The sequence below is a fragment of the Meriones unguiculatus genome, chromosome 11 (genome assembly GCF_030254825.1).
Source record: "Meriones unguiculatus strain TT.TT164.6M chromosome 11, Bangor_MerUng_6.1, whole genome shotgun sequence".
Taxonomy (NCBI): Eukaryota; Metazoa; Chordata; class Mammalia; order Rodentia; family Muridae; genus Meriones; species Meriones unguiculatus.
The window spans coordinates 8,672,784-8,700,618 of record NC_083359.1 but is presented as its reverse complement, the minus strand read 5'-3'; the positions used below and the strand labels follow the sequence as shown (position 1 = coordinate 8,700,618).

The 27,835-nt window shown below is 47.6% G+C and overlaps 1 protein-coding gene across 1 annotated transcript; it reads left to right on the top strand.

Moving 5' to 3' along the window:
• The first annotated feature begins 1,060 nt into the window (after positions 1–1,060).
• Trim16 (tripartite motif containing 16) lies at positions 1,061–22,059 on the top strand. The gene is made up of 6 exons (XM_021651507.2): positions 1,061–1,821; positions 8,738–8,833; positions 13,439–13,672; positions 15,963–16,128; positions 16,480–16,575; positions 19,518–22,059. Exons 1-6 carry the CDS (start codon positions 1,186–1,188, stop codon positions 20,099–20,101), a joined length of 1,812 nt encoding a protein of 603 aa, XP_021507182.2. The 5' UTR covers positions 1,061–1,185; the 3' UTR covers positions 20,102–22,059.
• Positions 22,060–27,835: the final 5,776 nt, after the last annotated feature.

Below are 27,835 nucleotides of genomic sequence, written 5' to 3'. Positions count from 1 at the left end.
GTGTGGCCTCTCCTACGAGTGATTTTTAAAAGTCAGCCAGAAGTGGGGTGAGGAAGATGGTCCAGCGGGGAAAGTGCTTGCTAGGTGTGCACAAGGACCCAAGTTTGATCGCCAGCACCCATGCAATGGGGCGTGCAATGGTGCTCATCTGTAACCCCCGCAATGAGCCAGAGGCAAGAACATCCCTGCCACATGCTGGCCTGCTGCTTTAGGTGACTCACTGAGAGATCCTGTCACAAAAAAGGAGGTTGAGAGCGATTAAGGAAGACACAGGAGACATGGGACCTCTCTCTCTCTTACACACACACACACACACACACACACACACACACACACCAACAAACAAACATACAAACCAAAAGCAAAAATAAAATAGAACTCAGATAAAAGCAACTTATTATTAAAAGCAAGTGAAGCAGCTGGGCGCAGTGGCCACGCCTTTGATCCTAGTATTTGGGAGGCAGAAGCAGGTGGATCTCTGTGAGTTTGAGGCCAGCCTGGTCTACAAAGCGAGAAGAGGACAGCCAGAGCTCTGTTATACAGAGAAACCCTGTCTCAAAAACCAAAAGCCAAAACCACCCAACCAACAACAACAAAAAAATAATAATAATAAAATAAAATAAAATAAAATAAAATAAAAACCTCCAAACAACCCAAACCAAGAAAAGCAAGCAAGTGAAGCTGGATGACTCTGTCTGTCTGTCTGTCTGTCTATCTATCTATCAGTAGTTTTTTTTCCCTCCCTTGGTGGTGAGAGGACCAAGCTGCTGGCTAGCTTAGGGTAAGCGGCTGCTTTATTGTCAAAGTCTTTGCATTTTTGGCTCCTTTTAAAACATATGACACAAAATACAGCTTGTGGGAATGCTCAAAGCCTCAGAGGCTTACAATAGAACTCAGGAATTTTTTGCTCTTTTCCAGACCTATAGGCACACGTGGTCTCCTAAAGAAGCGCCTCCCGAAGAAGCGCCTCCCGAAGAAGCGCCTCCGGAAGACAACAAGTCCCGTAAGAATAGAAGTTTCTGGGCTGGGCTAGGAAAGAAGTCTGAGCCAGCAAAAGAAGTCAGGGCCCAGCAGTAGTTTTGAACCTGAGTAGTCGCCTTGTCACTGTGGCTGGCCACTGGCCTATCCCGAGGAGCCTCATCCTGTCTGAGTAACCGAGCTTCCTCTGGAGGGAGGAAACAGTTAATGTCTCAGGGCAGCTGCAATCAGCTAGGCGTGGCTCTCTGCTCTGACTTGGGCTACACAGACCTGAGCCAAGGGGCTGAGGAAGGACAGGACGCCCTTAGTCCCTTAGTCTCCGTAGTCCCGCAGAGCCTCCAGATGGCCGAATTGGACCTGATTGCTCCGGGGCCACTGACCGGGGTCCCTGTTCACCCTTTGGGCCCTCTCCACCCAGACTCTGGGCCAGCTATCCCGGTAGAAGAGGATGTGGACTCTCTCGGGAAGCCAGGCGAGGAAACCCAGGGACAGGGTCTCGACCAGGCAAATCTCCACGCCCCCGCCCCCGGTGAGGAAGGCGAGGAGATTCTGTGCGACTTCTGCCTGGGGGCCAGCAGAGTCAGGGCAGTGAAGTCCTGCCTGACCTGCATGGTGAATTACTGTGAGGAGCACCTGCGGCCACACCAGGAGAACAGCAAGCTGCACAGCCACCAGCTGACCGAGCCAGCCAGGGACCAGGATCTGCGCACCTGCCCTGCCCACCACAGCCCTCTGACTGCCTTCTGCAACACGCACCAGCAGTGTATCTGCCAGCAATGCGGCGAGGGTGAGCACAGGGGTCACGACACCGTTTCCCTGGATGCAGCCCGCAGACGCAGGGAGGTGAGTGGCAGGGTCAGTCCACCTGGGGGGCAGCGGGAGATGGTGTCCCCAGGGAGAGGTCAGACAGGTGGGTCCGTTGATGTTACTTTGTGTCCTCAGCCCACAGACAAGAACTTTAGCCTGGGTGTTGGTCCGGTGTAGGTAAACATCTATAGCCCTTGGCTTTGGACACAAAAGTGGGTCACTGTCCCGATCTCTGTGTCCCCGTTGCTGGGCAGTCTCTATTGTCTCTGCCCCTGCGTGGGAATTTCCTCCTGTTTCTAGTTAGTGTTTGGCAATTGTGTTTGGGTGTGGTTTTACCACGAAAGCAGCCAGCATAAAACAATGAAGATAGCTGAATTTGAAACATGCACTGAGGTAAATGCCGAGGACAGACGACTTCAATCACAGGAGAGTTAAAGTTCCTTTAGCGGACAGGCGTACCAGGATTGTCTGAGATACACCGCTCGAAAAGTTTAAGTTTTTTTCTCCCACCAGATAAAGAAACCATTTCTGGAACACCTTTTACCTTCATCCCGAAGCCAAGGGCCCAGGCAGGACCTTGGGGATGGCTGCAGACTTGCATGCTTTGCTTCTCCCACTTGGAGATTTTCCCGGTAGGGAGTGAGGTTGACTCTTGTCCCGAGGGTCAGTTCATGCTCAGGGAAGCTCTCTGTGTGCTGCCCACGGTTGGCAGGGCCGTGGTCTCTTTGTGGCACTGTGCTCCTGGGCAGTAAAGGAAAGAGGTGATTCCTAACAAAGAGCTCTCCTAACCAGGGCACTTCCTTTGTGGCTATACCAGAGGTAGATTCTCTTTAGTCCTGGTGGGTGGCTTGTTCTGCAAAGCCCTGCACTCCAGATGCTACCGAGTCACCACTTCCGGCCTGGGAAGACGCTCGTCAACTGTTTCCAGTATCAAGGAATGTCCTACAAGGAACATCAAAGAAAGGACCCGCCCAACTGAGGAAAATAGCCCTTACTGACTACCGCCACTTGAAAAATACTTTTTGTAGATTTTTCCCATCTGATATTTCAGTAATTGTTAGGCGAGGGCTCTGATGGTCTCTGTCGTACTTGTTCAAGTTCGTACAGCTGATGGGCGAGGCACGGGAGCCTCTGGAATACCGTCTTATTGGAGAAAAATGAAGGCCCTCAAATCACAGCATTGTAGTCTTAATATTTATTCGTTTATTTGACATGTGGGGGTGCGTGCATGTGGGTGCGTGTATGTGAGCATGCGTGCGGAGGCAGAGCTTAACCTCAGGTGTTCTCTTTAGGAGTTGCCAAAATAAAAATAAAAAATCTCCTTATCCTCAAGAATGTCCCACAGGTATGCAACGAAATACGATCATATACGTACTGCAACCCCCAAGATGTCCTCTCCCAACTTAATGTCATTTTTTTTTTTTTTTTTTTAATAACCCACTAAAGTCACTTAGTGCTGCCTATTTGACACGGCTTCTCATCTGGACTCAAGTTAGCCAAACAGGCTAGGCCGACCGGCCAGCAAGACCCAGGGATCCCCCTTCTCTGCGTCCCCAGCCCTGGTTATAAGCACATAGCACGGTGCCTATGTAATCTGAATGTTTTTTGGATTTATTTTATGTGTACGTGCTGTCTACACGTATGTATGGGCACCAGCTGTGTGTCTGAAGAGGGTGTCAGCTCCCCTGCAACTGGAGTTATGCACAGTTGTGAGCTGCCAAGTGGGTGCCAGGAACCAAACCCAGGTCCTCTGCAAGGGTAGCAGGTGCTCTTCACGGGCGAACTGTCTCTTCAGCCCCCGGCTTAGAAAACCATGTATTCATTTCATGTATGTGAACGTTTTGCCTGCATGTATGTTTGTGCACCACTTGCACGCCAGCTGCCATAGGTACAGACCACTGCGAGCCATGCTGTGGGTGCCGGGACTCGAGCCCAGGCCCTCTGGAGAGCAGCCAGAGCTCTTAATGGCTGAGGCATCCCATCAGCAGTCCCAGCTTTTAAAGACGCAAGTTCTGAGTATCGGATTTAGACCCTCATGTTTGCGCAGCAAGCACTTTACTGACTGAGCTGCCTCCCCAGACCTAAACAATAATGAAACGACCATTAAACACTCACACACACACTCACACCAACACGCACAGCTCCCTCCCCCCGCCCCAATCTGGTGTACATGCATTAGTGACATTTGGGCCCAGTATGTTACTATTCTCTTTGGATAAAGTACCTGAATTTTCCTATTTTTTTCTAATTGGAAAATATCTATGCACAAGGATGTTAAAAACAAACAAACAAACAAACAGACCCAGCTCTATCAAACAATTCGACGGAGCAGGGAGGAAGTTCTCCACCCCGATTCCAGATCCACACCCCGATCCTCTGATCAGAGCGACTACATTTGGCTCCTTCAGCGATGTTCTGTGCCTGCACCAGCACAGACGCACTATAAACCGGAGTGTAGGCCAACTAGTGTACCATGGACACTTGGGCGATAGAATTTCGGGTAGGAGGAGCAGTGTGGAGCACGTCCGGAGCCCCACAGGTGGAGGAGCAGTGCAGAGCACATGAGGAGCCCCAGATGTGGACATCTTAGGAGAGAGCTGTGACACACAAAATGAGGAGGGCTGGCCGAGAGGCTGTGGGGAGGTTCAGCGCGACAGCCTGGGTCAGGACCCTTCTGCTTTCTGGTTGCGTCCTCTCTCCTCATTGTCGGTGCAGGAAGCGAGTTTTCTCTGAGTGGCTCCACCCAGTCTTAGGAGTCAGAAGAACTTTTGCAAGGAGCCCAAGAGCCCAGCTCAGAAGACAGTATCTTGAGGAGACAAGCAGCATTAGGATTTTTTGGAAAGACTTGTTAGGCATAGGTAAGGTTCCAGAAGCCCAGCATTCCTCTCCGCCAGTCCACACCTCCTGCACTTACTTGCTTCCTGAAGGTCACTTTGGAACCAGCCATGGGCTAATAACTCATGCAGGCATGTTGTGTACAAGGAATGGCAGTGTGAGGTCAGCTGGGAGGGCACAGAGGAACGTTCCTGTCAGCCTTGGGAGTCCTCTCTGAGGACTCACCTGTAGTGAGTGCCAGCCGGACTGATGGATGAGAGCTGGATGCAGCTGATCAAGTACTTATCCCGTCCTAATGAACTCCCTGAGCCCCCCTGTTCCCGACAGGGAGCTAAGCGCTCCTCTCAGCTCTGCCTCAGTGCCCCGAGACTCCTTCCATCTTGTCAAAATCTCAGGCTTGTCATAATGGAAAGGAGATATCCATCTATCCTGCCCTCCGTGTGTGTGTGTGTGTGTGTGTGTGTGTGTGTGTGTTCCAGAGACCACTTTCGTCATTTTCTCTGCCCCATGAAGTGTGGGTGGCTCCCTCCTGCTCTTCCGAGGGCACCTGATGGGTTAAGTGGGATGCTGGCTGTCCTGTGCACCCTCAGAGAGAGGGTTTGGGCTCAGGAAGGAATGACACATACTACGAATCCATGGTGTGCCAAAGGGCTGGTGTAACATAGCTGCTGTGTGTTTGGAGGAGGGACCCGGCCTGGAGGTGAAGGCAGGGCAGTGCTCCTGGGGGAGGGGAGGCTGAGCTTAGTCTTGCCTAAGGTTTTTGAAGCCCGCTAGTGCCAGGCTGCTAGCTTCAAACTTAGCATTGATTCCAGAAGGTCAGCATGGACCTGATTGCCCAGTCTCCATGGAGCGAAGGTGCCAACCATTTGAGAACTGGAAGGTTTTGTGTTTGTCTGGAGAGCTGTCAGCCAGCATCACCCGGTCTGTTTGCAGGAGCCGGTAGGTGGTGTGGTAAAGGGTCACTCAGGGTAATAATTTCTCACAGAAACGCAAATGAGCGCCTCTTGGGTCAGAATGATATAACTTGTTTCTTGGCCCCTTCCCTTCCCCCAAGACGCGGTTTCTGTGTGTAGCCTTGACTGTCCTGGACTTGCTTTATAGACCAAGCTGACCTTGGACTCACAGAGATCTGCCTGCCTCTGCCTCCCCAAGTGCTAGGATTACAGGTGTGAGCCACTGTGCCTGGCTTGTGTAACTTGTTTACTCATAGGCACCAGACCACCCGCTGCTGTTTTCTGAGAGCCCGGTTCGTGTGGCTTAGCTGACCTGACTGGCATGCAGCAGGTTCCGAGCCAGTCACTGAGGAATGCAGTCAGAGGCCAGGTCTAACTCTGCGATGCTGGAGGTGAAGTCTGCCTGCCAGCAGAGTCAATGACTCGCAAAGTCCTACAGCCCAGGAGCAGGGTCTTCACACCCCAAACGTCACCTTTCTCAACGCTGCCCACCCTGCACTGTCTGTGCTCCCGGGCGCCGCTGTCCTGCTGTCAGGCAGGGTGGCCTGAGATGAAGGGGTGGCTGCTGCTCTCTTGGGGAACCCTGAGGTCAGTCTACACCAGCCCATCATTTTCTAGGAACAGGAATAACTGGAGAGACGGGCTTCCAAGCAGCCCCACCTTTTTGTGGTACTTGGGAGTGTTTTCCTTTGTGTGACTCAGAGCTCCTCATTTGGTGCGTAGGCATCCCTTTCTCCTTTTATGGAAGTCTAGAGGGCTGGGGGGAGAGAGAAGCCCCTTGCTGGACACCCTGGTTCTCTCACTACAGCTTGGCTGGGACAGCTGCTTTAAAACACATCTGCGTGGCATCCCCACTCAGAGAGCCAGGTTGCTAGGCCGTGCTCTGCATTTCCTCCAGCTCCTTCAAGCAAGCAGTTCATGTTTCCCTCCTAGCCCCGAATGGGTCACTGTATAAGATTCCAAGATTGCCCTCAAATAGGCCAGGCGCCCTCTTCCTCTTTCCCCAGTCCCCATTGCTAGACATCAGGTCTCAAGTATCAAGGGTGTGTGATCCCGGAGCCACCCTCAGCTCCACTCCAATGACCAAGAGCTTGAGCGAAGGTTGCCCGCCTGCATGTCCCAGTGCTCTGCCTACAGCTGTTCCCTCGCTGTGGGGGCGGGGTGGGTGTAGATGGTGGGGAAGCTAAGGGGGAGGGGTGGAGGGAGGTGTGAAACTCCCTGAGGCTTCATGGGCAACAGCCAGAGACTTAATTTATGACTTCTGCGGTCTATTGGGTATAACAGCTTGGTTTTAAGGCCAGGACAGAGGCTCTTAAAAGCACAGACAGCTGTTTGTTTATTAGTTTTTTTTCCTCCTGTCTCATGCCCTTATAGACATAAGAACGTGGCAGTCTTTGAAGTATGCAAAGGGTTATGTTCTCTGTTGACTTTCTTTTTTTTTTTTGGCAGGTGAAGGTGACAGGAGTGAAAGGTGAAGGCAGGCAAGCCTAACATTGTCAGGCAGGGTTGGGGGAGGGCAGAAACTGCCTCCTATGCAAACATGGAGTATGAAGAGAGAGCAGCTATGGCAGCATAGTGGTGACTGATAACATTAAGAATGAAATTATTGACACAGTTCATTTACAGTGTACCCAGCTTTGTAGGGTTCTTGTTCATATGCATAATTTCACTTAGTTCATTATCTCATAAGAGGAATTAGGCATTTTATCCCTATCGCCCAGGTGAAGAAATGGACATTTTAGATGTATTATGTTATGAAATAATAAATGCCTGCATGTTGATTGCTTTTCTTGATGTTTTGGCCGGGTCCCCGACAAAGAGGAGCTTAAGGACGTCAGAGATTTTTCTTTGCAGTTTAGGAAGGCTGCAGGTTGTCACTTTGGGAAGGCAAGAGGCTTGGGGCAGCTGGTCATGTTGAATCTGTAGTCAAGAAACAGAGAACAAATGCCAGAGAGGTGACTCAGCAGTTCAGAGCACTTGCTGCTCTTCCAGAGGGCCCAGGTTTGATTCCCAGCACCCACACCAAGTATTCAAACACAGGGGACTCTGGCAGACATCTCACATCGAAACCAGAACATTGAACCCATCCTTGACCCCCATATCACAATGAAAAATGCAGTCACTCTAACTTCAAAAGTCTCATAGTCTTTAACAGTTCCATTACTGTCCAAAAGTCCAGAGTCTCTTCCAGGACTAATGGCAGCCTCTTCACTCTGAACCCGTGTCCATTGCCTGGCCACACCAGCTTTTTGGTATCCTGGTGCAGGCCCCCACAATCCTCTTACTCTTGCATCTGCCATGCTTCAAAACCAGGACCATGTGGGTGAATCCGCCAGGCTCTCCTGCCCATTCAGGACGTCTCTCGGCCCCCTTGAATGACGACTGCCGTGGCCTCTGTAAGCCTTGCCGGCGAATCTTCTAAAAACCACTTTACCAGGCAGTTGTTTTTGAGCAGGGAACCCCTTCTATGACAGTCGCGGTTCAGCCTCTCTCGTTTCAATTTTATTTACGTTATATATATAAATTTACAGTACATATTACATCTTTAGAAACTGGGCCTTTTGAAGGTAGGTCTTGCTCTCAGGACACTGTTCCTGTGTCCCGGGGGAGCATGAGATGTCTCCCTGACAGCGATCCTCTTAGTGATTTGCAGGTGGTTTAGAACCCACCTGTCTGCTCCTTGAGTTTTGCTACCGTCCTTGACATGTTGCACTTTTTCTTTTGTACGTACCTGTTGCTCTCTCTCACTGCCTTCCCAGAGGAGTTAGCTCCAGTGAGCAGTTAACTATGACTCAGCCTGAACGTTAGTCTTGAGCTTTCCTCCGCCAAGCAAATTAGTGTACTGCTGTTGTATTCATCCCGAATTAACTCCTCAGGACGCAGGCAGAATGAAGCTTGAGTGAGCCATAAATGACCTATATCCCAGCACCGCGTTCAGGCTCCGGGCATGGCAGCTAGTTCATGCTTCCTTTAGTCTCAGGAGGCCACTGACACCTGTTCACCTTTGTGTCTGTAGGCTGGCTTCCGAGATCAGCTTAAAGGTCATGCTCTCCTTTCATGGGAGAAAGGCAGGGATACGAAGGACAGAAAGTGCCGTTGCCCTTGGGGACTATTTGTATATACCTGACTCTTTGCTCTTTAACTCTTTCCTTCTCCCTTCTTAGGCTGACCTTCGGTGCATGCAGCTGGACCTGGAGCAGAAACTCAAGCTGAATGAAAACGCCATTGCCAGGCTCCAAGCCAACCATAAGTCTGTTTTGGTAAGATTGGCTCAGGTCACCTCTCTGGCTTCTGAGTACTTGGCTGCCACTGCTGGATTAGTAAGACCCCGTTGGGGCTGTAGGACATGGGTTGAAGACCTAGCAGAGCTCTCAGCACGTGACAGTAGCAGGCACAGTTGGCCCCCACCACCACAACAAGGTTAAATATGCTTTCTTAACTAGGAGAAAAGTGTGTATTTGTGCGTGCTTGTGATTGGAGCTGCTTCATCAGAGTTCCAGGAGTGCCCCTGGCTTCTTCTATCCCAGGAAGGTGGTCTTCTGGAAGCTGGAAAAAATGAATCAAGAACTCCTAGATTAGCAAGTGGCATTTGGTAAGGCCAATGCTATGACAGGATGCTTAGCTTTAGTCTCTTCTGGTTTGCGTCTAATTTCCCAATAGTAAGTTCTACAAATACCTCTCATTGATGACAAGCCAAGAGTATACAAGACACCTTTCCTATGGCAGTGAGTTGGCAGTGTCATCTTGCATGCTGAGAATGAATGATTCTATCCATCTGTCTGTCTATCACTCATCCATCCTTTACCCAACTGACCACCTATTTATTCAACTACTCATCTGCTATCTGCATTCCCATCCATCCATCCACCCATCCATCCATCCATCCACTCACCCACCCATTCAGTCATACATTTATTCTAATCTAATAGTCAACTTAATTTCTGTTTCCTTATATTTATAACCAAGTAGCCACGGAAGAACAGAACCATCCTCACCCACAGTTGTTAGGCCACAAGCCTTCTAACTACTGTGCTTTCTATATCTCCCAGCAATCAGGCCATACCTCTGCAGTCTCTCCATCTCAAGGCTCAATGTTTGTAAGCCCTCCCTCTCCCTTGCAGGTTCAGGATAAGTTTATGGTCCTACTTTGTGCTTTGCTTCACGCCCCTTGGCATTTGACTAAGCCAGGCTAGGTCACAGTTTGGCACTTGCCTCTGATTCCCATGAAAGCCTGTAGGATAGAGGAACTCCCTCTGTTCCAGGGATCTGAAGGGAACTGACAGGCTCCTGTCTCTCTCTCCAGGGCCCCGCATGGCTGCCTATGGTCATGAGGTACTTACTCTGAATAGAGCTAAGTGAGCTCCCATGTCAGATGCCAGCTTCCTCTATATAGACCTTCTTTTCTTTGTTATAAGCACAATATCTTTCTAAAGAAAGAAAGAAAAAAACAGTTTCTGTAAAGTCCCAGAGACTTGACTTGAAAGTTCAGGATGGTATAGAGGACCACATAGGACATTACCTTGTTCTGGCTCTTTAATTTGATTCCTGTTTAGTTCTTATAATGACATGGTGGCCAGAGAGATATTGCAATGGCCCTCAAATACAAGGAATGTGGAGACACAGAGAGAGATGTTAAGACCTGTCCTAGACTCTTCATATTGACTGGATGGGAGACTCTGGGATTGCTGACCTTGACCTGCAAACGATTCAGTACGCTGCTGGGCATGTGCGCCCTCCTCAGATTTTTAATCCACCAACGACTGACTACCTTGATATGTCCACAGCTCTCTCTTGGCATAGCTTACTTGTCATAGTTTGGGAATTAATGAACAGCCTTCACCATTCCATTCATATGTAACTAAGAAACAGCTCTCAGTGGGAAATTTAGGAAGGAGAGGCCCCAGCAGGAGCAGGAGTCTCACCCACCGACACCAGCCATCATTCCATGCCTCCCTTCTGCTAGCCTTCATCAGGATGACCTCTGATGGGTGTGACCTTCAATTTTGCCTTCAGACCGATGTCATTTAGCCTGCCATAATTGTTCGTTTATAGAGAACCCACATGCTGTAATTGTGGAGGTTAAACGGACTTTAGTCCTTTCCCATGGCACCTTCATGTTGATCCCATGTCTTTTTCTGCTCCTGGATTTCAGAGTCTGTTTAGAAAGTGGCCATAAACCAGAGAGGCCAAAGCCAATTAGTGGTGCACTGCAGGGGTCGCATCAAACACCACTTACTAACCTCGGAATTCTTGAGTCCTTTTCCAGCCTCCAGCACATGAAGCTGGTGATCTGCTCACAGAGACCACCCTGCCATGACAGAGGCAGCCCAGGGCACCTACAATTCCTGCAGCTCTGAGTATAAGCCTGCACACACCTCCTACCACACAGACACACCCTGGTTTCAGAGAGCAAGCACAAGCTTGTTATGTTGACCCACACCTGTCATATCACCACTTGGGAGGCTGAGACAGGAGGATTGCCAAGAGTTTAAAGCCGGTCTGGATAGGGAGCAGGCAGAGCATGGAGTCCCTGCTTGCTTCTATGACTCATGACACATGTGTACCTACTGCTTGAGGGCTGGGATGGGGAGTGAGCCAGAGAGCTAGAATGAGTTACTTAAAGTACAGCTTGGATGAGACAGCAACAGCTCTACAGCCCCTCCACCAATCCCTACAAGGGCAACAAGCAAAACTGACCTATCTTTCACGGTAGATTCTTTTTCTTTCAGATTATATTTCCAATGTGAAAATGTAATTTAACATTTCGACCTAAATCCAACTATATGTTGAGGCCGTCTACAATGATGAGTCCATAATCTTTTGCTGTAGCATAATACTTGTGCTGAGTTCTTTGTAAATGAAAATAAATTTGCTTGGCTCATAGTTTTGGAGCTTCGTGATCATATGGGTACAAGCTAGGTTCTAGTGAGGGCCTCGAAGTGGCTTAGCACTGCTGTGGAAGAGCGTGTGTAGGAGGAGAGAGACAAAGGGTGGCCAGGAGAGTGAGGCTCACTCTTTGATAACAATCCTCTCGTGGGAACTAAGTAGGGTTGTGGCCCAGGAAAACTACCTCAGCTTCTTCTGAGGGTATGGGCAGAGCTCCATGGCTCTTCCATTTCCTCCTACTGCAAAGCCTGATGAGCTAGAAACCGAATGACCTGGCACACAGACAAACCATATCTGAACCATGGCAGTGATCAAACACATGGGTGCTCGTCACAGCCCTGCGATTTTTGGGCAAATGGCTGAATTTTCTGGTGTCTCAATTTCCTTATCTCAGGGACAGGGAGCATAATGGTGTCTTCTTGTTAGGGTGGATACAAGGACACAAGATGTTTGCCCCAGGGCCCAGAACACGGTAACACATAGTCATCCTGGCTGCTGTGCTTGTAATTTCATATCATTGCACAGATAACTGGCGAGGCAGCACAGGACCCAAGACTGCCTTACACTGCCCTGGCTCCCGCATACTGCTACCCAGCCCTGGGCTTTTCTTGTTCTGGGCTGTAAGATTTTGGAGAAAATTTGTCCTCTGCCCTCTCTCTTAATGGCACCACAGTGTATTTGCTTCTAGTTTTGTCCAGCTGCCCCAGCATAAAGAAACCAACAGATGATGGAACAACTGACATGCTGCTGAGCATACGGGCATTCCGCACACTCTCCAGGACCCTTTCTGGTGTGTGTGTGTGTGTGTGTGATTTGCTTGCTTTCCTTTCTGTATCATCAGCCATCAATCAAAGGCTAATCAGAGAGTATTTGCTCTCCCAGCATTGCACTCCAAGGCCCAGCCTGAACCAGGCAGTGGTTCTCATGTCTGCTCCCATCACTCCTTCTTGCCTTCTCTGTCCAAAGCTGTTGGCTCCCACAGGCACTGGGACAGCCCTTCCCTTACCAGGTTTCCCATTTTGGGTGGCGGCCTCCCTGGAGAGAAGGGTGCTGTGTGCCTCATTGAGGAGACCAAATGCTTTTGCTTTCCTTGGAGGGCCAATGCCTGGCCCTGGCCCTCAATTAGGAAGAACAGAAAATAGAACCTGAGAAGAGAGCTCAGATATGTGGGTGTGAGAGATGCTGAGGCAAGCAGAGGATGCCCTGGGCTATGGGGTGGGGACACAGGGGTTAGGGCAAAGGAAACTATATTCAAGAGTTTCTCAGGAAGTGCATGCAGTCATCCACAACTCCTTGGGTGCCACAGTCACCAACTCTCTAAACCTTCACGAAGACTGCCTGCTAGGACAGCAGAAGAAATGGGAACGTCATGGGAGTGTTGGCCCCAGCTCTAGGGACACTGTACTCTCAGATGCACTTTTGGCTCAGCCAATGGTCACTTAAACAAGGCATAACGAAATGCTGAGAAGGCTTACATGAAACAGCCCAACCATTTCTCTGCCTCTTGAAATATATTTATCAAATACTGGTAAGGCCATTATGACAATCAATATAGCAGTTCTCTACCTGTGGGTCATGACCTCTTTGTGGGGCAAACGACCCTTTCACAGGGGTCGCCTAAGGCCATCAGAAGGCTCAGATATTTACATTATGATTCATAACAGTAGCAAAAATACAGTTATGAAGTAGCAAGAAAGATAGTTTTATGGTTGCGGGGTGGGGGGGTCACCACAATGTGAAGAATTATATTACAGGGCCGCAGCCTCCGGCAGGTTGAGAGCCACTGAATCAGTGTAGACTGAGAAGAGCACATCTGTTTCCCCAGGACTAGGGTTCCCACAAGAACAAAAGTGCCTTTTACAGTCTGGTGCTCCTTAATCTTTGGGCTTCTCGGCTTCCTAGTCATGAATGCTGAGTGTGGGCCAAGGTGGAATCCACTGTAATGGAGTCTTGTCTGCCTCCTGCTCCATCCCCCCCAGGTGTCGGTGTCAGAGGTGAAGGTGGTGGCTGAAGAGAAGTTTGGGGAACTGCTTGCAGCCGTGAGGAAGGCCCAGGCTGACGTGATGCTCTTCTTAGAGGAGAAGGAACAGGCTGCACTGAATCAGGTCAATGGCATCAAGACCCACCTGGAGTACAGGAGCATCGAGATGGAGAAAAGCAAGCAGGAACTGGAGAAGTTGGCCACCATCAGCAACACCGTGCTCTTCCTGGAGGTACAGAGGCTGGGGGAAACAGGGGTCCCCCGATGCATCTGGCCCGAGGCATGCCTGTGAGTGGGTCTGTCTTTTCATAGCTGTAAAGGCAGGGGGAGTCGGGTCTTGATTCATCAGAGAGCAGTGATACAGGAGGGATAAAGGGGATGCTCAGAGTGGGGAAGAGCCTGGAAGGTAGGCCAAGTTCAAGATGCTGTATGTGCCTGGAAGAGACCACCATGTGCAAAGACAGAGGAGCATAGGAAAGCACGCCTGGCTTGGGGAGCCAAGGCGCTTTGACAAGGCGCGTGCGTGTGGGGTCCACAGTGATGGCAGGTGGGCCTGGCGGGCAAGCGGCTGAGAAGGACTTTGGGTAGGGAAGCAAAGAGCACAGAGGTGTGCTTCATGAGGGTGTGTGGAGGTTTGCATGGCCGTGTGAGAGTGAAGAGAACGGTTAGGTTTCAGAGCGGGTATGACCACTACCTGAGGAAGGCTTAGCAAGGGGAATGGAACTTTCCATCTCGCCGTACACAAGAGGCCCGTGCCAGTTAGTGCTAGGTCTAAAGAACGTGCCACCTTGCCGGATAACATTACATGCGGTCCTAGATCTGTCTTTAGATACCATGGTGTCGCTTTCAAAAAAGTCACCCAAACTCCTGTGGGTTTCAGATTCCTTACTTACCAAACGTCGGGTCAGAGTAAATAATCTGCAACTCTTCTTTCAGCTGCACCATTCAAATACGATTTCTTGCTTTTGTTTTTCCGTCTTTTGAAACAATTCCCTTCTATTTATAGGAAACTAAATACCTCTGGTGAAAAACAGAAATATATGAAAGAACCAAATATACTAGTAATCTTAGTACCCAAAGGCAGCTACAGTTAATTTTTCAGTGAGCGAGAGAAACACACCAAAAAAGATAGACAAAAATGTAGACAATCTCTCTTTTTGTCTCCATTGCTTTGCTTTGTAATTCCAAAACCACAGAGAAAATGTGAAGATTTGACCCTCTGTTCCTGGGGTTTACCAGGGTATCTTCTAAAAAGTATAAGATAGTTTCCCTTTCTTCTCCTTTTGTTTTTCATTATTATTATTATTATTATTATTATTATTATTATTATTAATTATAATTGATGAGGTCTCAGATATCCCAGGCTGGCCTCTAACTTGCTACGTATCTGAGGATGACATTGAACTTCTGACCCTCCTGCTTCCACCTCTCAAGCGCTGAGATTATGGGCAGCAGCCACTACACCTGGCTTATGCTGTGGTGGAGGTCAAACGCAAGGCTTTGCGCCTGTCAGGCAAGCACTCTTACCAACTGAACTACGTCTCTAGCTCCTGTAACTTTATTTCTAAGATAAAAATTTTAATATGCATGACATATATTTTGGCATTATGTAACTTAGTTATAAAATTTAGTGATAGATAAGTTAACTTTCCACAAGTAATAATTCAGTCAAAGTGACAGCATTTCTTTATTTGTTTAGACATTTCTTTATTGGTTTAGACATAGCTTTATTTGTTTAGACATAGCTTTATTTGTTTAGACATTTGTTCCGATATAGCTCAGGCTGGCCTTAAACTTGGGCTCCTCCTACTGATTTCTGAGATTACTGGCATGAACTGTAACTTAAACTGACAGTATGTATGTTTTTTTGCTTCACTTATTTGAAGTACTTTTATCATGCACGGCACCAAATTGATGGGCAATATGAAAGTGCTTCTCTCCAGAGCTCTGGTTTGGACTTCCTTCTATGGTCTGCCTTGGCATGACCAATTTCGTTCCTGCTCTATCCAGTCTGCTACCTGAAGCTTCATCTGCACCTGAGTAGTGACTGTGTATTAAACACAAAGACAATCTTCCCTGATCATAGTTGGTTTTGAAACTCAAGTAGCCTAATGTGGCTTGCTGGTGTGTGTATAACTTTCAAGTTCTAAAGCAAAGTGCAAGAGTAACAAATGTACCTGCTGGGCTGACCAGGGCTGATGGTTGTCTTTAGGATGTAGCAGAGAAGCCAGCTCGTCCATTCTCACCACAGCTTGTACTTAAGCTATGGAAAGAGAAAGAATTTAGGGAACAACTGGGGCAGGAATGTTCTTACTCTCTGGTCCCAGTCTGAGTTGTATATTAAAGCTGCCTGTGGCCATACATCTTTTGACCTTTAGAAATCCACTTTCCCACTTGGTTTTGGCATAGAACACACTTGATGTGCCCTTTCTCTGGGAAGCGCCCGCTGCCATCAGCCCATTCTACAGATGCAGAGAGATCCCGCCAAGAAAAGCCGCCTGATTCCGTTTCCCTCCCTGCAGGAGTACTGCAAGTTTAAGAAGACGGAGGACGCTGCCTTCCCCAGCGTTTACATAGGGCTGAAGGATAAACTCTCGGGCATCCGCAAGGTCATCACAGACTCAACGCTGCACTTGATCCAGTTGCTGGAAAGCTACAAGGAAAAGCTCCAGGAGTTCGCCAGGGAAGGTGAGGAGCTCTCCGGGACAGTGATGAGGAAAGAGGGGACCTGAGAAAGGAGGAGAAAGGACCCATTTCAAAGCCATTCTTTGGCTAATGAGTCTTATCTCGACTTTATAATTGCAATCTGAATGAGGTAAGTCTGTCATTTGCAGGGGCATTTCTGTGACCAGCTCCTCAGGCTGCTCAAGCTGCTCAGGTCTGGGGTTATAAGTGGATTGTGTCAGCCTGCTGTCTTCTCCAGCAGGGTTTGTCCGGGACAATGAGTGTGTCCAGGCTCCCCAGCACCAGACTCTCGAGAAACCTGGGGAAGGGCAGCCACCTAGACAGGTACTCATTCACAACTCTCTGCTCTTCCAGAGGAATGCGACATCAGAACTCAGGTGTCTGCCATTGTCCAGCGCAAGTACAGAACCTCAAAACCCGAGCCCAGAACCCGGGATGAGTTTCTCCAATGTAAGTTGTGAAAGGCAGCCCCTTTCAGATGTGCCGGTGGCAGTGGGATGCTTTGCCAAAGCAAGAACAACCACATCTTGTAGAGAGTTTGGGTTCCTGTAGCCTCTCATTTATTCCTAAATGATATGCTTTTAAGTTTTTAATTGAAAAAAAAATTTCCTTGAAATAAATTTAAAAAATGCAAAAATTGCATAGAGAATTTCTATACACTCACCTACCACTCCAAAATGTTGACATCATACATAACTATGATGCCTCTAGCAGGAACTTAGCGTTGCTGCAATGTTTTTAACGATGCTGTGAGAGCTTTTCTGATTGTCTTGGCTACTTTTGTATTGCTGAGATAAAAACTATAACCAAGGCAACTTAAAAAATTTAAAAGTGTTTACATAAGGGACACAACCTTGAGGGGGAGTGAGGGGGAGTGAGAGAGAGAAAGAGAGAAAGGGAGAGAGACAGAGACGGCAGAGAAATAGACTAGGAATAGGAATTCACGGATGTTTGCAACCCAAAGCCACCCTCAGTGACACACTTCCTTCAACGAGGTCACACCTCCCAGTCCTTCCCAGATAGCTTCACTAACTAGGATCCAAGTAATCAAATATTGAGCTTGTGGGGGTCATTCTCATTCAAACCACCACGTTGGCCCACAGGTGCAGCCAGGAACACAGGTGTTTCCATTTGTTCTAGTTTTCCTTTCTGCTGCTGTGAAAAAACACTCTGGACAAAAGTGGCTTAGGGGAGGAAAGGGTTTATTTCAGCTTACATTCTGGGTCACAGTCTATTATTAAAGAAAGTCCGGGCGGGAATTTAAAGCAGGAACTTGAAGCAGAAACCATAAGGGAAGGTTGCTTGCTGGCTTGTTCAGTAACAGCCTTATGCTTAGGTAGCTTCCTTGTTCAGCCCAGGGGTGGTGCCATCCACAGTGGTCTGGGCCTTCCTTCAATTAATAATCAGTAAGCCCCTCCTCTGATTTGCCTACAGACTGATCTGCCTGAGGTGAGACTCTACCAAGTTTTTCCTCTTAGGTGACTCCACACTATGTCAAGTTGGCAATTAAAGCCAATTAGGATTCCTATTCCCATGTTTCCTTAATGTTCTTTAATCTGCATCAGTCCTCCAGCCTTTCTTTACATTTCATCACCTTGGCATTTTGAAAAGTCCTGTTCATTCACCACAAGACTCATTGTTAAGTCTGCCTTGACAAGATCTTATTGTCATTGCATTGGTATGATCTGGCAGCATTTCTTTTTTTTTACACAAGGTTTCAGTGTTGTATGTAGCCTAAGATGGCTTTAAATTCTTGTTCTTCTGCTTCCCAAACACTGTGATTAAAAATGTGTGTCCATGCCCAGCTGTTACCATTTTCAAAAGCACTCTATTTACAGCCATACATGGAAGAACATGCCTATAACTGTTAACAGCCTTTAGTGCTAGCAATCAGGAGGCCAAGGTAGGAGAATGGAGTGTTCAGGGCCAGCGTAGGTTACATCTATACCAATTAACCAAGCAAGCAAGCAAGCAAGCAAGCAAGCAAGCAAGCAAAGTACAAATAAAAGCACTATAGTGTCTGAAGAGATATCTCAATGGTTAAGGACACTTTATGCTCTTCCAGAGGACTCAAGTTCAATTCCCAGCACCCCCAAGACAACCCAAGAACCTCTTTTGGCTTTTGAGGGCACCAGACAAGCATGTGGTACACAGATATACATAAAGGCAGACATTTATACACAACAACTAAAAGCACGATATTTCTAAGTGGTGCTTTGTGATTGACTAAGTTTAAGAGACCTTATCATACAACACATACAGTAGACTTGGAAAAGGGAAGTATCCTCACCACCCACATACAACAGCAATGCTCACGACACATGTGAGATTACACATTAGCCAGCTTGAGCCAGCCATTCCGTGGTGTAGGCATGTTACAAAATATCATGTTGTGTATAATAAATACAAGCAACTTTTACATGTCGATTTAGAGTTCAAAGTGAGCTAGTCCTTCGTGATAGTCAGCAAGCTCGTGGAGCTTCACCTCCCAGCCGTACTCAGGGCTCACCTCTGTGGTGTCCTTCTGGAGCATGCCACTGAGGCCTGCTTCTGCTTGACTTGGGAGCAGCCACTGGCCCACCTTTTTTTCCTCTGGTTAATATGTGGGCCCCAGCAGCCCGCAACTATGTCTTGCTCTTGTCCCAGCTCTGCTTTGCTCACAATGTCTTGGCCTCCACATACTTTGTTCTCTCCCATTTCCCGTCAGAAGCACGTGTCCATTTTAGAGACAAACAAATGCCATTTGGTCTTAACATGTTCAACATTTTGAATATCATTTTAGGTAATAACAAAGTATATCTTGTAAAATATTATTCTTACTGTAGACAATAATCACACAGCTTATTGCACTATTCCAGGCAAGATTTGCCTCTGGCTTAGATGGAGGAGTCTTGGATGGAGTGGCTACTGTCTACAGACTTGCATTGCAGGAGGGACAAGGGCATGAAACATGAGAAATGATTTTGTAGGTGACTGGAGTAGTCTTCAGGATTGGGGAAAGATTGCCTTTGACAACGTGTCTAAGGCTTTACCATGTTAAATGCTGGCCAAATGCTTAACATTTGAATGGGTAGATCAAATGTAGGTATACAAGAACCTGAATCTCTGAACTCACCCCAGATCCATGGAATCGTTCCTGACTTCCGGTGTACAGTACATGAATGAATGAATGACTGAATGAAAGAGTTAATTTCTTTGTTCACTTCAGATATTACAGCAGATGCCAATCAACTTGAGCTTCAGAAAGGAGTGTATTTGTCCCTCTGGTTTCCACCTACTCCTTGTCTGAGGGGAGCATTGACTGGGCAAATAGAACCGGAAGGGGCGGGGAGTTTCTCACGTATGCAACGGGGAGTCAGCTGGCATTAAAACTGTCTTCTGTGTCTCCTCAGATGCATGTGACATCACATTTGACCCGGACACAGCGCACAGGTACCTTCGCCTGCAGGAGGACAACCGCAAGGTCACCAACACCACGCCCTGGGAGCACCCCTACCCGGACCTCCCCGACCGGTTTCTGCACTGGCGGCAGGTGCTGTCCCAACAGAGCCTGTACCTGCACAGGTACTATTTTGAGGTGGAGATCTCCGGAGGAGGCGCCTATGTTGGCCTGACCTGCAAAGGCATTGACCGGAAGGGAGAGGAACGAAACAGCTGCATCTCTGGGAACAGCTTCTCCTGGAGCCTTCACTGGAACGGGAAGGAGTTCACAGCCTGGCACAGTGACACAGAGACCCCGCTCAAGGCTGGCCCTTTCCGGAGGCTCGGGATCTACGTAAGCTTCCCAGGAGGAGCCCTTTCCTTTTATGGGGTAGAGTATGACGCCATGACTCTGATTCACAAGTTTGACTGCAAGTTCTCAGAGCCCGTCTATGCCGCCTTCTGGCTGTCTAAGAAAGAAAACGCCATCCGGATTGTGGATCTGGGAGAGGAACCGGAGAAGCCAGCTGGGTCCTCAGCAGAGGCCACTTCCTAGATTTTAGGACCTGCCTCCTCGACTTTGCTAACTGCAATGACTGGGCAGCAGCTGGCATTTTAAGATGGACAGAAATATCTGTTGATGGTAGTTGGCTTCAGAAATTGCACGGAGCCTGAACAAACTTTCCTGCCCGCTTCTCAGCACGGCTCTTGCACGAATGCAGAACCTCTAAGGCACCAAAGCCTCTCCCCAGATCTCCTAGTGATGGCTTCTCGTCTGCTCAGGCAATTATCATCACCCTTCGCCCAGAATTTATGACCAGGGCCCGTCAGAGCATGACACAGGGTCATAAGAAAGGACAAACAAATCACCATGAGTGTCTTATGCGCTGGCCAGTGTGTGGCGTATGTTCTCTGGGTTAGTTCACGCCATCTTCATGGACTGTATTGTCCTCATGTTATGCATTAAGGGACTGTGGCCAGGGTAGCTAGCTAACTTGTCACTTAGGGAATGCGGGGCAGAGCTGGGATTCAGGGCTGGGCAGACTGTTGGTGAACTGTGACTACGCGTTCTGCTTACCTCATTGTGTCGTGAATGTTAGGCGTAAGGAGTAGACCATAGGCTGAAGCACACAGCCGACAGTGTCTTTAGCATCCCTCTTCGAGGTGCTCATCTTTCAGGGTGTGCCAGGCCAAACCTGGTCATCCAGCCTTGCACGGTGAGAGCCCTCATCCCTCACACAGCAGCCGTCTTGAACAGTGGGGTGTAGAGTGAACGTTTTAGGGAGGCCCTTTAGGGAGGAGCATCTGTCCTCTCTTCTAAAGATAGCAGACTCCACAGACGTGTGTATCTTCTCGTGCAAAGGGATAGTTCTTCAAGTGTTTGGGGGACAGCGCTCACCTCTCCTCGGAGCTACACCCGTGTTTGTGCTAAGTTGGTACTTTCAGCCATGACTTCCGTTTTCCCCTGACACCCCACTGATTACTTTATTCTTCTTTAAACAAATGACAAGTGTCCATCAAGCCTTTATGCACACCATCTTAAAATGGATTGCTATTGACTTAGCCTGACGTCCCAGGTGGGATTTACCAGAAATATTACTTCCATGTCTTTTCCTGTGGCCCGTGCCAAGGCAACTCTTCCCATTTAACCTAGCCCAGGGATCCTGTCTCAACAGCGTATCACTTTAGAGTTACTTGCCTTGACTCTAAGCCTCTGCACCTTTGTGTCTAAGGACTTGGGCAGTGTGGTACTTAAATGCTTTTTACTTCCCTTCCTCCTATCACTGCTGTGCACTGAGATACTTTCGTGATCGTTCATCTAGTACAGTACCTCTATAGCAGAAAGAGATTCCTTGCAGAATCAATGGCCTTCTCTCAGGTCGGAACCTCACTGGTAGATATATTGACTGTGACCAGGCCAAAGGTACACACTACACATTAGCTACTTGGTGGAGAACTGTTCAGTGGCGGGGTTCACTGCTCGCCTCTTTGCCTCCCTTTCCCACCAAACACAATCAAAGACCTTTATCGTCTTTTCTTTTCATTTGAGACAGGGCCTCACTGTGTAGCCCAAGCTGGCTCCGAATGCATGATGCATCCTTGGCTGGCCTCAGATTCACAGTCTTCTCTTCTTAGCCTTCCAAGTGTTCAGGTAAGAAGTATGAGTTACCAGTGCCGTGCTCGGCTCAGTGAAGGATCTTTTCAGTAACAGAAATCAAAGTCTGAATTTCTCAGGCCTAGCTGTTAAAGGATACTCTTCAGAAGAGAAAAATCATATCATCTTGGCTTGCCCTTTTTTTTTTTTTGAATTTTACTTTTAATTGACATACAATAATTGTGTATACTTATGGAATTCAGCATGGTTTTCCAATACATGAATGTAGTATATAATAACCAAACAAGAGCAATTAACATTTCTATCATCCAAGTATTTATTTTGTTGTAAGAACAAATCCTGTCTTCCAACTGTTTTGAAATAAACCTGCCTTTTTAAAAAATTGTTGCTGGTCATTGCCATTTTAATCACCGTAGACTATTTGATGAACCATTTTAGAATTCTGCTTTAGATTAATGTCAAATTTGTGAGTCTGTTATTTCCAGAAGATTTTTTTTTTTTTTGAGACAGGGGACTCATAAACACTGAGAATCCAGGTGTGTGCCACCTTGTCCGGTTTCTTTGGTGTTAGGGAGTGAACCTGGGGTTTCATGCATCCTATGAGCATAAAAGCACTTATCAGACATCCCCAGCCCTCTGTATTTAAGAAATTACATTTATTTGTTGTGTGTGTGTGTGTGTGTGTGTGAGAGAGAGAGAGAGAGAGAGACAGACAGACAGACAGACAGACAGACAGAGAGCATCACGGTACACATATGGCCATTAGAGGACAATGTGGAGCCCTTCTTTCCTTCCTTCCTTCTCTTCTTCTCTCCCCCCTTCCCCCCTCCCTCCCTCCCTCTCTCCTTTCTTCCTTCCATTTCTGAGACAGTTTTTTTTTTGTTGTTGTTGTTGTTTTTGTTAGCCTGGGCTGACTTGAACTTATGACCTTCTCACCACAGAGCCAGGGATTAATCTGTGTATCACCAAGCTTGACTGTTCTTAAGGAAAAAAAAAAAAATCAAAACTCTCCTCATCTCTACCATTCTCTCCAGTTTCTCAAGAGATTTCAGTGTCCTGAACTGTAATTTGATTAGGCCCAAGTCTCTAACCTCATATAAAGAGCTGTTTAGCTACCTCTTTACCTGGCTTGAACTTTTATTTTCCTTCCAGCTCTTGCCCATTATTTCAGGCTCAAGATTCCTTCTGATATAATAGATCAAAGCAAAATTAAGAGTCTCACCTGTTTGTTTGCTTTCTGTCATTGCCTCAAGTGATGGAGATATCACTTTTCACTTTCTTTGAAAACTAAAAATGAGCTATAACAAACAAAAATGAAGGAAAGGAAAAAGAGAGAGCAAGCAAAAGACCATTCTTGTATTTATAACAAGCTGTGGACTCTCCACAAACTTGTGGAAGTGTGTGACAATTGTTTGTTTGTTTTCTACTGTTCTCTGTCCCCTCATTGTGTGGACTTACCTAAAACAAAACAAAACAAAACAAAAAGAAAGCAAAGCAAACAGGGCCACAGCAGGGACTCACTTTGATGCAGTTAGATGTAATTTTAGCCACTGCCTGTCTTATATTCTTAAAAACCATTTTGTTATGCTTATTCTTTAGTGTGTGTGTGGGTGTGTATGTGTGTGTGTGTGAGGGATTGGGCAGAGACAGAGAAAGACATGGGTCATGTAGTATGCATACAGAAGTAGGAGGACAACTAATTAACTTGTGGGAGTTGTTTCCCTCCTTCTGCCATGTTGGCTCCAGGAGAGAACTCAGGTCATTAGGCTTGTCAGCAAATGCTTCAGCCCACTGGGCCATCGTCAGCCCTAATTTATTTGTATCTTAGCCTTCTGAAATAAAAAATCTGCTTTGGTGTTATTTTCCAGGAGTCTTACGTATTCTGAGCCAGTCTGCCAGGGTTGGTGCGAATGAGGAGACACCAGCATTCTTCTCTGCTTGCCCCAGTCAGCGTTGCGTTGCTATAGCAGAACACGCAAGGCTAATCAGGTTATAAGGAAAATGAGTGTGTCATTCATGTTTCTGGAAGGTGGGGGGTCCAAAGCCAAGGGCTTCGCATCTGCATCATCTTTGGGCAGAAGGGGAAAGGCAAAGAGACTGACTGACCTTGCAGCCTTAAACTCTTTTAAAGCTAGCACTAATGTGCCCATGCCAACAGAGTCCTCAAGACCCAAACATGCCCCATCAGGACCGCCCACCCCACATCATTGCATTTGGGCATCAAGTTTCCAATGCATGCACTGTAGAGTCGTGTTCAAGACACTTTTCGACTTGCTTCAGCATATTTTAGTAATGGATGGCTGCAAATCAAAGTGTGGCCTTTATAGTGTACAATAGAAGACAACCAGCCACATCTTTTGTTCACAAGGCGCTGATTTAAACTGAAGTGAAAGCCATTCGTATGCGAATCGAGAAATAGGAATCAACTACTTACGATAACAACAGAATAATCATGGCTGCAGCTAGATGCACTGCTTCTAATTTAACCTTTTTCTTGGCCTCTTCAGTGACTGAGTTCTGTGATGTGTTGGTCACTAATTTCCATCTCTCTAGCAATGGCCTTTACTCAGAGCCTCTGCCACATAAGCCTGCAGACTGGAGACAGGAAAAGTGTGGAGTTTCATGCTTTGGATAGACCCCTTCTGTTTTGGTAGTGATGTCCTCGCGTCTGTATCACTCATGTATCTAGGTGTCGGGACAGGTGACTCTTGCAGGGAGGGTTACTGTGCCATGTGCATCTGAAATCCATATGCACAGCACAGTCTATACAGCTTGCAGAGAGCTAGTCACTTGGGCTGTGTGGACACACTCACTTTTTATCTCTAGTTTTGATTTGCTTGGAAGTTGTGTTCAGAAAGTTCCATGGCCTCCCAGACAAACCAGACACCGTAAAAAAAAAATACTGAAACTAGGTCATTTACAAATCCTGAAGTTTGGTAAAGCAGTGAATAGTCTTGCAATGCTAAAATCCTTTCCCCCAAATCAATAATTTAAGCAGTTGATGACTATCTTTAAAAAGTCATGTGTATATGCACAGATTCATCCTTGTCTCACGGTAAAATGTCCTTACAGGCTCATGTGCAGAACACTTGTCCCCAGCTGGTGCTGTTCCTTTGGGAGGTGGTGGCAGCTTTAGGAGGAGGGGGTCTAACTAGAGGAATAGTAATGGGGTATCTCCATGAAAGGTATACCTGTCTGTCTTAGTCACTTTTCTATTGCTGTGATAAGACACCATGACCATCCTTACAAAAGAAAAAGCTTAATTTGGCTTATGTTCCAGAGGGTTAGAGATTATGGTGAAGAGTCACAGCAGCGAAAGCTCACACATCCACAAGCAGGGAGAAGAACAGAGCACACTGGGAATGGTCCAAGGCTTTTGAAACCTCAAAGCCCACCCCCACAGCGACATACCTCATCCAACAAGGCCATGCCTCCTCCAACAAAGCCACACCTCCTAATCCTTACCACACAGTTCCACCAACTGGGAACCAAGTATTCGAATATATGAGCCTCTGGGTTCATTCTCATTTAAACCACCACACTATCCATGGCCCCTCCCCCTCTCTCTGAGTACTGGCTACCAGGAGGAAAACAGTCTCCTGCTCACAATCTTTCACCATGGTGTCCTTCTTCATGGTGGCCCCAGGAACAATGGAGCCAGCTGACCATGAACTAAAGCCTCTGAAGCCATGAATTACAACAGCCTTCCTCCATTTAGCCATTTCTCTCTGATATTTGGTCACAGGAATGAAGAAGTTGAACAAAGTCTCAGATAACTAATAAAAGTTTTCCAGGTGTGGTGGCACTCAGGAGCACTCAGGAGGCAGAGGCAGGTGGATCTCTGTGAGTTCAAGGCCAGGCTGGTCTACATAGCCAATTCCAGGCCAGTCAGAGCTACATCGTAAGACTCTCTGAAAAACTTTTTTTTTTTCCCAAAACTTTCACCAAGTAGTCACAGCTAAACTTTAACCTGTTTTAGACCTCAGTGGTCTTTAGCAACAGGATCTCACTCTACTCTTTTCAAGTAGGACTCTGTTCTCAAGAAGTTTACATAAAGCTGGTGGTGGCACACACCTTTAATCTCAGCACTCAGAGGCAAAGGCAGGTGGTTATCTGAGTTTGGGACCAGCCTGGTCTACAGAGTGAGTTCCAGGATAGGCTATACAGGGAAACCCTGTCTCAAAAAACAAAAGACAAACAAAGAAAGAAGAAGTTTATAGAACGCCCTTACCTTCCCTTCTTCAGAGCTGTCTGGCTGTTCCCTCTTCTCCTCCGTCCCCCATTCCATCAAAAGTGTAAGTTTGATGTGAAGTTTGATTTTCCATCAGGACGACCTGGATCCTGAAACACCAACCTCGTGCTGGAAATGTGGGTAGGGTCTGGGTGCTTAGGATGAAGTAGGATACTGTCTCTAGAAGCTAGGGGATGTACTGGATTCCCCGCAAGAGGACAGATCTTTCAACAGCCGATTAGGTCCACAGAACAGGTCATATCGAGCAGAGCAATAATACTCTGAACACCCAGTCACCCACCACCGAACGCCTCATGACCTCTAGCCCCTCTCAAGCACAAGTAGGAACTGTTTTAAAGTCAGTCAGCCAGGCACTTGGAGGCTCTGTGCCCCCCCATCTGTCTTCAAATACACCTTTGATGAGGTTCCGATGAGGTCTTCAGGTATCCCTCCCCTCCTCCACAATAATCAGCTCGGTTTGAAAAGTAATGCTAGGCAGAAAGGAGTTCAGCATTTTTTTTTCCTGTGCTATTTTTAAATACTTTTCTCATTTTTTCTCTCACCCAAATCCTGGCAGTCTTGAGATACAGATACTGCTTTCTCTGTCACAGACAGAGATCAGAGAGATCAAAGAGGCTAAGTCACGTGACCCAGGCTATTCACCAAGAAATCATGATGCAGTTAAGCAATGCGAGCTTCTGTCTAAACTGGAGGGTCTTTTGCTGTTTCTTGATATAAGTCAGTCTCACAGATTAGAATCCTAATCTAGTCAAACCTTTAGGTGCTTTCAGCTCTGGTACGTGTGTGGGTAATCTGCCTGCTCCTGTGTCTTCAGAGAGCGTCTTTGGGCCTCCTGCTTCCTGGCTGTCTCCTTTGCCAGGAGTGAGACCTCAGTGTCTTCTGCCTGCTCTCGGGTGCTCTCTACTCAGAAGAGGGAAAGCTCTCAGAACTAACCTCATTTGTTCCCAACCCTGGCCCCACCACGTAACCACAAATGCAAACAATTCCAGGTAATGGTTTCTGCTGCTTTCCTCTGACTGTTCTGGCCTTCAGAAGGGCACTGGAAAGCCGTATAGTAATGAACATAATAGCAGCACCGTCAACATTGAGCCCATACAGTTTCTCTAAACCTAGGTGTCAGCGCTAACACATCTGCTTTCCTCCCTTTAGTCCTTGCACGTGGGGAAAGTGTGGCCTGTGAAGAGGAGCTGTGTAGCTTGCTCAAGACCACACGGCTAAGACATGAGCCTAGTCTTGCACGAAGGAGGAAAATTATCCCACTGATTGCTGTTCGGTCTCCTCCTATGATTACTACTACTCCCCATATTTATTAGTTATTTTAAGAAGTTTCAAATCTCTGAAGAGCTGAAGGGCTGGAAGAGTCCTGATGCACCCTTCATTCACACTTACTGATTTTTAGGACTTGGTTAACTGCTGTTGAATATTTTACAAAGCGAAGGCAGACCCTTGTCTCCTTCTAGGATGTAAGGGTGAGCAGAAGTCTCCTTATGTGCATGTTTGGCTCTGAGGGTCCAAGTCCTTACCTCTGGGAGTACCATGAGTCAGGGCTGAAGGGAAAAGATCTCAGATAGCGGGCAAGACACACAGTTCACGCTGCTTTTCTTTTAAAAAGCTGTACACACTGGGGACACACGGAGACCGCACCACCAACCAGAGAGCATGCAAGGGCTGGACCTAGACCGCCTACACATAGGTAGCAGACAATCAACATGTGGGTCCCCTGACAATGGGAGTAGGGGCTCTCTGACTCTGTTACCTGCCTCTGGATCCCTTTCCCCTAGCTGGGCTGCCTTGTCTGGCCCCAGTGGGAGAGGATGCGCTTAGCTCTGCCGTGACTTGAGGTGCCAGGGTGGGATGGTAACCCTCGGGGGCCTCCCTTTTCTGAGAAGAAGGAGAGGGAGTGTGGCGGAGGGGGTGTGACG

What these genes read in the sequence shown, in the direction of transcription:
- Trim16 (XM_021651507.2), top strand. Translation starts at nt 1,186, where the DNA reads ATGTCTCAGGGCAGCTGCAATCAGCTAGGCGTGGCTCTCTGCTCTGAC. An exon ending in CCAACCATAAGTCTGTTTTG is followed by an intron (nt 8,834 to 13,438) that starts GTAAGATTGGCT and finishes CATCCCCCCCAG; the next exon opens with GTGTCGGTGTCAGAGGTGAA. An exon ending in ACACCGTGCTCTTCCTGGAG is followed by an intron (nt 13,673 to 15,962) that starts GTACAGAGGCTG and finishes CCCTCCCTGCAG; the next exon opens with GAGTACTGCAAGTTTAAGAA.